Below are 13,921 nucleotides of genomic sequence, written 5' to 3' on the forward strand. Positions count from 1 at the left end.
TGGACTGGGCCCCCATGGTCCCCACAGCAAGAACCAGACCGAGCCAGGCCCCGCCAGGCACCACTTCCTTCCTGATTCAGAAACAACCCTGAAAGCCAGACTGTTCCAAACCCACGCCCGTGGAAAATCCCACCGAGCCCTGACAGATGAGCTGAGGCCACCGTGGGGCCTGGGGCCCGGCCTGAGGAGGGCACATCGACACAGCGCCCGGAGACACCACCCGGGGCTCTGGGCCCGGGGCGCCGGAACCACCTGGTGTGGGCATGCGAGGCGGCCAGGAGGGAAGGGCCGAGAAGGGACAGGGGCTCAGGGGGGTGGGTGGGTGTGAATGCTGAGGAAGGCGGCACCCCGCCCTACAGAGCTCCGAGTCAGGGGAGCAAGGGAGCCCCCCGCGGGGTGGGGGTGGGGGTGGGGGGGGGCCACACTGGAGGAAACGACCAGCAGCGGGGAGGCCAGCTGATGACCTCGGAGAGTCGAGGGCCAGGGAGTCAGCCAGACCCGGGTCAAACTCAGGCCGAAGCCACCGCTCGCTCTGAGGCTCGGCTTCCCAGACATAAAGGGGGGAGAGGACCCCCCGAGGGTCCGCAGGATGGGGCCCGCCTCTGCGCTTACCTGGGGGCTGCTGGTGCCGAAGCCCAGGGTGGGCGTGGTGGGCACTGACATGGAGTGGGGGCCCATGGGGGAGCTGATGACCGAGAACGGTGGGCCCATGCCGTTGATGGGCGGGCTCAGGGTGCTGATGGGCGAGTGCAGCTGGCCGGGGGAGCCGAGCGAGGAGCCGATGCCGGGCCCCAGAGAGGGGTGCAGCGAGGGGGCGGCCATGGAGCCACGCCCCGTGGGGGAGTTGAGGGAAGAGGAGTTCACCTGGGTGGAGAAATCTGCAAGACAAGAACCCAGAGGCGGGCGGTCAGGAACCCACACGGCCCCGGCCTGCTCCACGCAGGGCGCAGAGACCGCGGCGAGGCCGGGCCCCAGCGCCCCCATGGCGATCGTAACGGCTTGGGCCGCAGATTCCCCCCAACACGAGGTCCGGCCGGGCCAGGGCGCCGGAAGCTCCCCCTCCGAGGTGGCCCCGGTGCTGGGGCTCAGGCTGGGCCGGGGGGGGGGGGGGGCAGACGCCGGACAGGCAGGGAGACGGGAAGGCTGCCTGTCCGCCTGGGATGCCTGGTCACCACGAGCTGCCAGTCCCTTTGCCCAGATGCTCAAGGGGCTGAGGTAAAGGTGTGGGAACGACGGCACAAAGGACGAGACCGACGCCGTCAGGGTGCCCACGCCGTGGCAGAAACCAGTCCGTGTCCTCGGTGTAGATTAATGCAAGGGAGGAGGGGGGAGGCCTGCGGCAGGCGCTATTATCACCCCATTTTACAGACGGCACATCCGGGCCTGTGTTCTTACAGTGCCCAGGGCACGGCGGCTCTGGCACCAGGAGGCGCCCCAGCAGCCATGGCCCTCTGACCCACGAACCCCAGATAGATGCGCACTTCCTGTGTGCCCCAAATCCGCGCGCTCCCGAGAGGGCCGGTGCTCAGAGCCGAGCAGCCCACGGAGGCTGTGGGGAGGGGCCGGGACCTCCCACACACAGACTTTCATCTCAGGGATTTCAAAGCCCGGCAAGCGCTAATTAGGCCTCCCCACCCCAGCCTGGGGGCTCAGCAGGAAGAAACCTCCCCGGAGGGGGGGCTCTCAGGTGGCGAATGTGCTGCCCACAGGGCGAACACTCCAGCATTCCATCAGGAGGCCCGTGGACTCCACCTCCCCCCGGGCAAGCGGGGGGCCCCTCTGGGCCTCAGCCTTCCCGTGGGCAAAATGTTCCCTCGGCCCTTCTCGCTCCAGCCCGCGGTGACCACAGGTGCTTCCGCCAGGTCGAGGGGGACCACAGACACGATGGCGTGGCCTCTGTCCACATGCACCCCAGGTCAGGGGGCTGCACCCCTCGACGGCCCCGTGGAAAACCCGCCTCCGCCAACCTTGCAGTGGCCGTGTCCTGAATGTTCCCTGTGCAAACGGTCTCGGGGGGGGGGGGGGCATGCACCGTCACACTTCAGGACAAAGCTGCCAACTGGCAGAGTCGGAGCCTGGCACTCGTGACTCCAGCCGAGACCCTCATGCAGGGATTTATGAACTTGTCCCTGGAGACGCTGGGGGGAGGGGGGGATCAGCCCGAAGGGCGCGGTGGGTGGCTCTGGCAGGAACACAGCAGGCTCTGCCACTCTGCCAGACGCCCTCCTCTGCGAGCCTATACCTGCCCCCATCGCGCAGCCCCCTGCCCGCTGGGCACTTCCCGCTCCGTGGAACCAGAGTCCCACAGTGGAGTCGGGGCTGGACGAGCCCGCCTGCCGCTGCTCGCCGTCCAACTCCACTAGTGGGCAGCTTCGTCCGATCCGTCTGAAATCCCAGCCGTTCACAAAAGTGGGGATCAACGGCTTTGCTGAACTTGAAAACCCAAACTGAAGAATTCCAGAGCCGGATGGTAGCAGCACCTGCTGGCAAGGATGGGTACTGCAGATCGTCCCTACTAGTCCTTAAGGGCCCCAGGTCCGCACCCGGGAACTCCCGCGGGAGGTCTGCGGTGGGGGGGCAGGGCTGACGAGAGAGGACAGGCAGGGAGAGGCCAGGCGGTCGAGCACAGCAGACACAGGCCCGGCTGCAGATCTTGGATCTCACGGAGCTCCCACGTCCCTGCCTACCCACTCGTGATAGCCGAGGATATTGAGGCACAGAGAAGGCGGCGGACCCGCCCAAAGACAGGAGCCCAGAAACCCGCAGCTGCCCCTGCACCAGGCGAGCACTGTGGCCTGCCTCTCCAGCCTGCAGTCGGAGGCTCGGCTTCCCCCTCCGCACGCCTGCTCCACAGGAGGTAGCCACGGCCTGGACCAAGGCTGTCCCCTCCACACGGTCTAGAGAAGCACCTGTCCGACTTCTGGGTGGAAGGAAAAGGGGAGCAAGATGGACCCTGCAAAACAGGCTTGGCGGACGCCTCCCAGGGCAGCACAGAGAGAGAGAGGCAACGCAGCCAGGGGCGTCTGGGGCTCCCGGCCTCAGGACGGCGTCCCTGGGGGAGCCGCCCACCTTCCTTCCCACAAGTGGGAAGGAGACCGTGATTCCAGGGCCGAGCAAGAGAAGCCACTCCTAGATTCCACCCCCCCTGCCAGGTACTCCTGGGGGCCCTTGGGCCCTGATCAGAGCAGGGCCCGCAGGGTTTCTCTGCGGCTGTCCTCCCTCCATAAGGGGCCGGGTGCAGCCGTAGCCACAGCCACCGGGAGGGGCCTTGGCTGCCACCAAGGCTCACAGCTGCAGGGGCCGGTGCCCCCCCCCCCCCCGGGCTGCTGGTTGTTTGTTTGCTTGCTGCTCCCCCCCAGGAGAGGGAGGGAGAGGCAGGAGAAAGCTTGGCCGGAAGGGGGGAGGGCGGCAGGGAGGGAGGCCGGGAGGGAGGAGGCCTGTTTGACTGCCAGCTGCCAGCCTGCACCCCAAAGCTCCCCAGCCCCCCAAGGCATTGCCCGCACCCAGCCCGAGTCTGCGAACCAGGAGGAGGGGAGCCCACGGGGGAAGGAGCACCCCCCTCGAGCCTCTGCAGCAGGCACCCTGCCCACCCGGCCCGAGGCTGTGTGTTCAGTGTCCAGAAATCACTCCACCCTGCTGTGAGCCCCTGGGGCTGCTGGGTCCCAGGCCCCCACCCCCACCCCAGCCCGCCTCCTCAGGACCCCTGCTGCTCCCAGGCCCCCACTCTGGGTGCTTCCTGTTTACACAGAACATCCACAGAAGACACTTTCCCGGAGCCTGGGTGACAATGGGCTGGGTGTGTTTTCTGGAGTCTTCTGGAGAGAGACACTCTGGCCAGGAAGGGGAACATTAGAAAGAAAAGGCAAAAAAATGCCCAAACATCCTCGGCTCGCAGAGGCCCTGCCCACCCCCCTCCACGTGGGTGCAGGCCCCACCGCTGCCATCCGTCCCTACCCGCTGATAAGCGGAGGCGGCGATAAGGCCTTATTCTTTAAAAGTCATACTTTGGACCTGCTGGGGCCTTGTCACTGGCTGATCGCCACACACTTATCTGATCCTCGCTCAGTGGGGCTGGGGGTGGGGGGGGCGGGGCTGCAGGACATCAAGCTCAGACACGGGGGAGCCAGCTGACACCCGGCCCTCCCTGCCCAGGGGGGCGCAGAGGGGCGTGTGGGGAGGGGCGGCGCCCAAACGCCAAGCCTCACACCCTCAGCACCCCCGCACCTCACACCCCTTCCACCGCTCCCTGCCGCCATGCCCTCTTTGGGACAATGAGGCATCAGTGGGACTCCGGAGCTCATAGGGACCTCCACGAGACAGGCCTCTGTCCAAACGGACGGGAGGCCCAGCAGCCCCCGCACAGGCAAAGAGACCTGGACGGGCTGCCAGATTCAGTCCAGGAAGGCTGCACGGAAGAGGTGGTGGACGGATCTCTCCTTTAGCACAAAACATACCTGAGGCCACAAAACTGCATCTCACACACAAATACCTGGAAGGCAGCCTCAGAGCCACGGGCAGAGGTGGGAAGCCCTGGGCTCTCAGCCCCAGAGCAGGCGCCCAGAACCTCCCTGAGCCCCAGAGCCTGGGGGTTAAGAGCTACGCTTGATAAAGTTTGAAGCCGAGAACGGTCTCCTGGGGACCGACAACGGCACGGGCCGCTTCTTCGGGCGGTGGGCTCTCAGTCATGGCTGCTTACGAGCGGAAACCACTGCCACCACTCAGGAACAGGTGGCCTGAGGTCCCTTGGAGAGAGGGAAGAGACATCTCCGCTCTCCAAAATTCCACAGCCGCATGGGGTCCCGCCAGGACCCCCCCCCCCACCCTTGGGACCCCACGGCAGGAAGCCGGGGAAGCCCCACCACCTCCTTTCCGGTGGCTGCATGGCAGGAGGGAGGCGGGGAGGAGGCAGGAAATGCCAGCCTCACCGCGGTGGGGTGGGGGCGTGCCCCGGGGGCTCCACCTCCCCCAGACAGCCAGGGAACCCCTGACTCTTAGAAAGGGGAGCTGGGGCTCCTCCAAGGCCCTTCTTGGCAGGACCGATCGGGGCAGGGTCCAAGCAGGCCACGGGCTGGGGCCGCGTGTTCAGTGGGAAGGAGGAGGACGCCGGGCGGGCCACGCAGGAAGCACAGAGTGGGGAGGGAGGGACAGGAGGTCCAAGTGAGGGAGCCCGGGGAGGGGTCCCACCTCGGGGAGGGGCAGGAAGGCCGGCGTGGGGGCGGGAGCGAAGGTGCCCAGGAGGAAGAGGGGCACAAACGTAGGGGAAGAACGTTGTAAGAACAAGAACAGTTCTGAGCACAAGCTCCCCCCACCCCTGCAACGCTGCGCCCCTGCCCGGGGACCCCTCCCCCCGGAACCGAAACCCCACATCGAGGAGCTGGCAGGCCCTCAGGAGCGTCCCTAGACACCCACCTACAGCCCCCACCTTCCGGAAGGACTGCTTCCCCGAGGCCGCCAGGGGAGGGAGAAGTGGCGGCCTGGTGGGGACGCGGTGAGGACCGCGGCGCGTCTGGGTTTGGGGGAAGCTGCGAGTGGCTGGAACACAAGGAGGGGGAGGTGAGAAGCTCCCGCTGGCCCCACGGGGCGAGGGGCCTTCAGGAGCTGGGGCCGGCTGGGCAGATGGCCCCTGGCATGCGGAGGCTCCAGCCGCAGGGAGAGCCGACCGCTGCCGGGACCCAGGGCCCCTGGCCTGTTTCCCCTTCTGCCAACAGAGTGCACCCAAGGCAGCAGCTACTGTGGTGGCCCCTGTGCCCCGTCCGTGCCTGCTTCCCACCCTGCAGAGGGTGGGCTGGGACCCAGGGGCCCGTTACCTCCAGCCCTCGGGGAGCATGGCCCACCCACGACCTCCTGGCCCAGTGTCAGCTTACGGCTCAGGTGGCTCAGGCTGAAATTTCAGCTCCTCTGGGGTCACTCTGCCCTCTCCCAAACCAGTGGTCCCAGCCCCAAGTCTCAGCCCCTGCTAAGGAGGACACAGGTGAGCTGGGCCTTTACAGAGGTGAGGAGAAACCCCAGCCTGCCTCTGTCCTGCCCCAAGCCCGGGGGCCTCGAGCAGGGTGGCGGATGTGCCAGGCAGGAAGCTTCGGGGGCCTCACCCTGCCGGGCTCAGCGAGCACACGGACCCAAGGGGGCCAGAACGTGGACCTGCCCAGCTCTACACAGGGTCCGGGGTGGCCCAGATCCACCCAGACCCCAGAGAAGAGAGGGAGGGAGAGGACGGGGACAGCAAGCCAGGACGTACATTCCTTCACCCTGCCCCCACGTGCCCACAGGAAACGGCCCCTGGGCACCCAACAGGGACTTCACCCCCATGGGTCCCATGGAGACCACCAGCTGGCCTCTCTAAAGTCCTATTTCCTGGCACGGCCCCACCCCGCCGTCTGCAACAGACAGGGATGCCTGGGGGCCCGGGAGGGGAGGGGTGGAGAGGGGGCAGGCAGGGTGGACACCGAAGGCCAAGGGACGGACATCATGACCCTGCCGGCCCCAAGGCCTTGTGTTGGCCCCAGAATGAGCAGCCACCACGGACCTAATAGGCAGAGGCTCTGCCCGAGACTCGGAAAGAGTCAGGGGCTGACCCCTGAGAGCCTCAGGTGTCCTCACCTCAGAGTGACGCCGGGTGGGCTGGGCCAGGTCAGGGCCCTGGGGCCCAGCTGAGCACGAGGCCTCAAGAACTCAGAAACGCCAAACCTGTCTTTAAGGCCCCCGACCCCCACCCACATCAGGCAAACCAGGGGCTCGGCTCCTTTCCCCAGAAGCAGCCACGCAGCTGGGCTCTCCTTCCTTGAACTCATACCCTGGCCCCCAGGATGTGATCAGGGGCTGAGAGCAGGAGTGTGGGACGCACGGAAAAGCGAGGGGCTGCGAATCAAAGCCCCTCACAGGAGGCTGTACGATACAAAGCATGGCTGCTCACACGTCCGGACCCCCAGGGGAAACAGATACAAAGGCCAAGAGTAGGACTGCAACCCCGATCTGTAGGGCCCCAGTCAGGCCGCTCTCCCGAGGAACTCCCCGGCGTCCCAGGGTGTGAGAACAAGAAACAGTAACACAGGCGCTTGGACTTCTGGGTCCCAATGAGGAGACACCAACCTAAAGCCCTCAGCCCTGACCAACTTCGAACTCCCAGGGTAGATGGAACACTCCTTGCAATGCCCCTCATGGACAAAGACCCCAGAAAGGCCCAAAGGGTCTAACAGGGGAAACCACTCTCCGTAACAAAGCCCAGGGTAACACAACGTCTGTGCTGATATCCACTGAGCACTCGATGACAGATACGTCTATACCATCACCATCACCATCACCATCACCACCATCACCATCATCACCATCAACCTCACCACCTGAGCAAACCCCTGTCCTGCCCCACGGCACGCATGAAAGCCTAAAGCCCAGAGAGACTGACGCTAAGTGGGTTTTGCCGCAAGCAGCGAAAGGGATGGGGTGTCGGGGTTCTGCTGGCCAAACTGAGCAGGCCAGGGCTGGTGAGGGGCAGGGGAAGAAGAGAGGCGTGGCCGCCCTCGCCCAGCCACCTCGTACGGAAGGGGTATCGCAGCTGGGCCCGGGGGCGGCAGGTGTGGCTGGAGTCCAGCCACCGTGGAGGAAGTGAGCAGCACGGCCAGGCGGCAGGGGGTGGCCAGGAGGGGCTCCCCGTGAGCAGCCAGCCAGTGCCTGGGCCCGGGAGGTGCTGGAAAAAGAGCTGAGGACAGCACCAGTGCCCCGGGGCACTCCCGCGGGGGTCTTTGCCGGAGGCTGCCCGCCGGCGCCACACCAGGCCCAGCCACAGAGTCAACCAAATGCACCTGCACCCCTTCCCCTCATTCTGGCAGCAGGGGGTGTCATCACCCCCCCAGGCTGGCAGTGCGCTGATGGAGGCCCACGGCGAGCACTATCTGGGGTACCTGAGGACGAGCTGCACACCCAACCTAGGGAGGCACCGCTCAGACCACCACGGAGCAGAGAGGGCGGTGAGTCCCGGAGCGGCACACACCCCGAAGTCTTCGCAGCTTAGGGACACACGACGCCAGGAGCGCGGCGGGGCCGCGCTCCCGCCGGAGCCCTGCCTGTCTGGCCCAGCCCCGTCCTCGCCCGGCCACCCTTGTGTGCCCTGTGTGCCCGGGTGCGGCAGGGAGAAGACCCCACGGGCCGCTCACAGCTTCAAGGTAGCAGGTACCAGGACCTGTCGCACAGACAGCCCCAAACGCGGCTCAGGAAACCCCAACTCCCCACCTTTCCTTCCCTCTTCCCCGTGACTCCAGAGCCTCCCAGGACCCAGGGCAGGGCCGGTGTTTCCAGAAGCCACGTGACCACGGGCGATGGGCAGGGGGGCGCTGAGCACCAGCAGACAGGTGGTCTGCAGAGGCCTAGGGACTCGGAGGGGCAGTGGTCAGGACCGGCGGCGTCAGGTCAGTGGCTGTGGGACGGAAGTCCCATCCGAGGGCTCGGGCAGCCTCCTGTCCCCGGTGCCGTTCCTCCATCCATCCATCCATCCATCCATCCATCCATCCAACAGGCAGAAACCTCAAAGATGCCCGGCCCCCGAGTGCAAGCCACACAGCCACCACCTAGGGCCCCCAAATCTTGAGGGGCTCCAAGGCATCTGATCTCACCAAGAGGTGCCCACATCCCTCCACCCCAGAGACAGACAGTCGAGGGGGCAACAAGGCTGCGGGTGGCCTCGCCGATGGGGCTACCCACCAGCCCAGCAACCCCGGCCAGCACTGCAGGGGGAGCCAGGAGAGGGCCCCAATCATCAGTGCAATGCTCCCAGAAAGATGCCAAGGAGCCCCGGACAGTCCACAGAGCTGGTTTCCAGCCCTGTGGCCAGAGACCCCCAGCAGGCTGGCCGGGCCCGCGTCCCCGGGCACAGCAGGCAGACCTCCCCACGCTGCGGCCAGACATCCAGGCCACGGCCCCGCTTGGCAGTCTAACACACGCTGCCTGCTGGACGGCCTGCCAGACGGGCCAAGAAGCAGCAGCCGTGGACGCCCCCAGACCTGCTGGAATGCCGGGGGAGGAGGCGCAGGGACAGAAACGGGGGGGGGACAAGAGGAATGCAGAGGAACCGGCAGCCTGCCCGGATGAGCCTGCAGTCAGCACCCCAACCGCTGCAAATCAGAGATCCCCACGCACGCGAGCCTGCCCCGCGGCCCCGCAGAGGGCTGTGCAGTCTCCCCGAAGACACCCCCGTATCGCAGAGGGCGAGTCTAAGCAGGACTCGACAGCACACCGGCCCCACACACCCCGTCTGATCACGGGAGCTCTCGTCCAGCGGGCAGGGGGAGGGCTCGGTGGGAGAGGCTCCTCCCGAGCCAGAGCCAGAGCCCCCTGCCAGGACCCTTCACCCTCACGAAGACCCCCCCCCCCCCACGGCCAGCGGGGCGACCGGGCACCGAGCCGCAGGCACAGAACCTGGCGCCCAGCAGCGACGCCCACTGTGGGGACGGAGCGCAGGGCGCGGGAAGCGCGCTCACCTCTCCGAGGCCAGGCGAGGGCTCCTGAGCGCCACGGCCTCCCCTCCAGGCTGTCCCTTCCACTGTCCCCAGCACCTGTGGGGCGCTGCCCAGACTGTGGAGGACGGTGGGCGGGAAGGGGGGATTCCTGGTGAAACCCCGCCCGCGGCAGGAGCGCTTGCGGGGGAGAGAGGGCCCCGAGTCTGCGGGCTGGTTGAACCAGTTTCTTCTCAACAGGAAAAGAAATGATTCTTGTTTCATTTTGAGCCACGTTGCCCTGGCTGGCGCAGAGGCCCTGCTCCGTCGGGGAACACGCCTGTGCGTCCTGCCCCCGACAGCTGTTTGTTCTCACCCTCACGTGCATCCCCGTCGGGCCCTGGAACACATCTGCAGACACCAGGGCTGAGCCTGCCCACACCCCACCCGCCTGTGGTGGAGTGTGGGGGCCTCCAGGCAGGTGGCCGGGCAGGTCAGAGCTTTCCGGAAGGGCCAGGGAGAGGGGATGCTCCGGGTGAAACTCCTCTGGGCCTGGGGTGGGCTGGTCGCACCTGGAGACACTCCCACGTCCCCCCTCTGCCCAGGAGCACCACCGTTTCACGGCCGTGGGCACGAATGCTCAGAGCCCGGGGCCGCACGGTGGGTGGGGCGGGGCCAGGCCAGGGGTCCCCGGGGAAGAGGGCGTCTGCTCAGCTCCCAAGGAGTTCCCGGAGGGCTTCCTTCCCATGACCCCCACTGCCACGTCCTGTGAGCCCTGGCCACGCTCCCCTCGGCAGAGGCTCACCCACGCCGCACCGACTCAGCCAGCGGCTCCCGGCCGGTGTCAGTCGCGTGCGGGGGCCCGCCTGGCGGGGCCCTGCAGACCGGAGACAGGGCCTCACCAGTGACACAGACCGAGAACCTGTCGTCTGCCTGCTGGAGCAGGGGCTTCCCCATCTCAGCTAGAGCCGGGGCACCTCCCTCCGCAGGCGAGGGCCTCTGTGGGTGCTCACCTGGACAGCACAGCAGCCCAACCCCCGCTCCCCACCCACCGGGCCCTACAAGGCCAGGGCAGCCTCTTCAAAGGTCACCCTGGCACGCCACCCCCGCCCCACCCCTGCTGAAAACCCTGCCAGCTCTTCTCTGCTCTGGGCAAGAAGCTTCCGTGCAGGAGCTGCTCTGGGACCAGCACAGGCTGACCTGTGAGCCCCTCGGGGCCTGCGAGGCCGACGGGCTGGGCTGGGCTGGACACCCAAGCTGAGATCTGCTGGGGACCCGCTGTGTGCCAGGCTCCGCCCATTACTTTCTCCTCTGGGCCCCCAGCAAGAGCAGGGAGCGGGGAGACAGAGGCCCCGAGGTGGCCGTGCGAGCACAGGGCCAGGCCCGGCTGACCCCAGAACCTCTGCCCTGTCCTCACGATCCAACCACGCCCCCAGGACACTGACTCCTGACGTACCTGGGGAAGGGGGGGGGGGGGGTGAGGCCATGGAGAGGGACAGGCGGCATCTGTTCCCAAGCACCCAGGACAGGGCTACAGGGAGCACCCACGGGAGCGTCTAGCCCACAGGGTCCCCAGGCAGAAGCGGGGATAAAGAGACTGACAGACGGCCCAGGAGGGCTTCCTCCTGGGCTCTGGATGATCATGACCTCCATCTGCACAGCAATGCCCCCGGCAAACGCCCACCAGTCCCCCTGGTACAGAGACCCGGCCGCAGCCACCTCGGCACGGTGTCCCCATGGCCACCCCCGCCGCTGATCACCTGGCAGGATGGTCATGGTCCACCATCACTGCTAGAACCTACCATGGCTCCCCATTATACAGCCCCCAAATCCCAAAGCCCCCGGCCCATCCTGGAGCCCCGGGGAAGCCCCGTGGCTGCCCAGCGCTCCTGCCTGCTCGCCCCGCGGGGCCGGGGCCTCCACCCGCACACTCGCTGCCCCCGTGCCCCTTCCTGGCCCCCTCGGGCTCACCAACGTCCACTTCCCTGGGTGTCACGAGCAACCCCCAGGGGGTGGCCAAGGCCAGAGTCAATGTGGGGGAGGGAACCTGGGGAAAGTATGTTTCCACCGTTTGGTACTGTCCTTGGGAATATCTGAAAACAGCTTCTGTGAACTACCAACAACACGCATTTTTGAATGCCTCGGGGTGGGGGGAGGGTAACAGGGCTGGGGGCCGGCCAGCCGCCACAAGACGAGTCAGGTGACCAAGTGTGCTCCCTGCGGCAGGGCTGAGGGGCCCAGGTGACCCGGGCCCCGCCCCGGGGCGCTGGAGCTCAGTGAGGCCGGGCGCAGAGGGCTGGGGGGAAGCCAGCCGGCAGATTGCTGCACCCAGCTCTCACCCCAGCCAGGGACAGCGGACGCCCCGTCAGCATGAGAGAAAAGCGGCGAGGGCCCAGAAACACGCCTTCTCAGACGTGGAACCCACCCCACTCCCCGAAACCCACACACAGTCCGTGCAGCAGCAGCCCCTGCCAAGTGGGAAAAGGGTCTGGATCCTTCCAGCAAACACACAGCTCGCCGGATGCCTGGGGAATCCCTACCACCTGGCCCCGCGGACGCCCGGCTGTGTCACCTGGACTGCGAGGACATCAAAGAACAAGCTGGCTCCGTCAGAGATCTCCCACCCAGACGTCGGAAGACCCCAGACCCGGGTGCAGAAACACCCCAGAGACAAGCAAAAAAAGCCTCAAGCACCCGCAACAGCCCCCACTGACGGACTCCAGAGCCCAAAACCCATGCACTCGACTCACGGAAGAAGTCCTTGCTCAGAGCCTGGGGACGCAACATCGCACACCAGGCGAACACGCCATTTCCCAGAGAATAAACGATCGGAAAGCACTGACCGTGGCAGCGAGAGGTGGGAGGTGGGGGACGATGGGATAAATCTAAACGTCCGACAAACGCCCAGCAGCCAGGCGCCCGCTCCAGGCAGACCCCGTGCTCACCTGCACGTGGCCAGAGCGATGTCCCCGAGCCGTCCGCAGGGGAGACGGTCAGCAGGCCCCGCGGGACACTTAGAAAGCCCGGCCCAGTCACCAAATGCCCACGATGACCCCTTGCCACGCACATGTGGGCTGCACCCACAACGCCCCGCTCGCACATCTCACACCCGCCTACCGCTTTCCAGCTGAGAGCCACCCAGCCAAGTGGGACGGGCTCGCCTGTCCCACATTGCCCAGCGGCAACGTTCTAACTTGGGTGCCAGGCCCAAAACCCGTGGTTCCCAGAGACCGTCTTGCCCGGCGCCCAGCACTGTCCACACGGCACACCACGGGCCAGGCCACGGCTCTGGACACAGAGACGCAAGCAGGAGCCTGAGACGTTATGGGCTAAACGCCCACAAACCGCCAAAGGACTTTAATAAAAGGGCTGGAGGAGAAGGGCGCTTGGGCGGCTCAGTCAGCTGAGCGTCCGACTCTCGACTTGGGCTCAGGTCACGATCTCACAGTTCGTGAGTTCAAGCCCCCCGTCGGGCTCTGTGCTGACAGTGTGGAGCCGGCTTGGGATTCTCTCTCACCCTCCCTCTCTCTGCCCCTCCCCCACACACTCTCTGAGTAAATAAACTTAAGAAAAGGGCTGCAGGAGCAAGGTGGTCCGAGCTCCAGCCCCAGCCGCCCAGGTCTGTTTGAGCCCCTCGCGAGCCCCTATGTGGCCCTGGACAAGTCACCGCACGCCCCAGCCTCAGTTTCCCCTGAGCCTGGGCACAGAAGACGGCGTCCTCCCAGGGACGTCTAGGAAGGTAAGTCGGCAGCCTATACAGATCCTGGCACAGGTGAGGGATCAAGACGCAGGCATCCTCACAGCGAGCCGAAGAGACACACGGAGCGAGCCGGGAAGGCCAGAGGTGCACCCCCGTCACCACGAGGGGCTCGACTGGGAGCGGCTGGGGCTCCAGCCTCTCACTCCTCAGCAGAGAAGGGCTACCAGCCACCCCCACGGGCCTCCTCCCCACGTACCCCGCACTCAGGCCGCCGGGAATCCACACGCCCCACCCCACCCCCGCCCCCAGTTAGACCCATCCCACGGTCCCCATCTCATGTGCAAAAGGGGAGTGAGCCAGACCCCGAGGCGCCCTCCCCAGAGCTGGCCGCCCTCCCCGGAGTCCAGCGCGCACATATTGGGGCAGGCCAGAAACCAGGAGTCCGAGCCCGAGGCCATCGGGTCTGCAGACCAGAGGACCCCAGTCACGGCCGTGCCCACGGGACCTCAGACGAGTCTCCTCGGTTTGCGCATGTGAAGGACGAGGAGCTGAGAGAGGCAGCCAGGGATGCTGGTCAGAATCGGGAGGGAGCAAGATGCCCTCACCTGGGCCCCCAAGGCAGGCGTCCCACGAGCTGAGCCCCACACCCCGCAGGCAAGACACCGGCACCCTCCCAGGCCGGGTTGCCCCCAGGCCCGCCCGCCCGGCCCGGCCCGGCCCTCACCTGCCGGCCACCTGCGGTCCCCTGCCCGCCAGGCCAGGCCCCCTCCCGAAAGAGAGGCCAGGAGGTGCAGCCTCA

At 66.6% G+C, this 13,921-nt stretch overlaps 1 protein-coding gene across 5 annotated transcripts in view; it reads right to left on the reverse strand.

Annotated features, from left to right (window-relative positions):
* The window catches only part of RXRA (retinoid X receptor alpha), a 79,247-nt gene that overhangs the window by 26,807 nt on the left and 38,519 nt on the right, over positions 1–13,921 (reverse strand). For all 5 annotated transcript variants that reach the window (XM_049630954.1, XM_049630951.1, XM_049630973.1 and 2 more), the window contains exon 2: positions 613–878. In XM_049630954.1, the coding sequence (XP_049486911.1) occupies positions 613–822 (210 nt within the window). In that variant the 5' untranslated portion in view covers positions 823–878. The remainder of the gene's footprint in view (positions 1–612; positions 879–13,921) is intronic.

Source organism: Panthera uncia, chromosome D4, assembly GCF_023721935.1.
Source record: "Panthera uncia isolate 11264 chromosome D4, Puncia_PCG_1.0, whole genome shotgun sequence".
In the NCBI taxonomy this organism is placed as follows: Eukaryota; Metazoa; Chordata; class Mammalia; order Carnivora; family Felidae; genus Panthera; species Panthera uncia.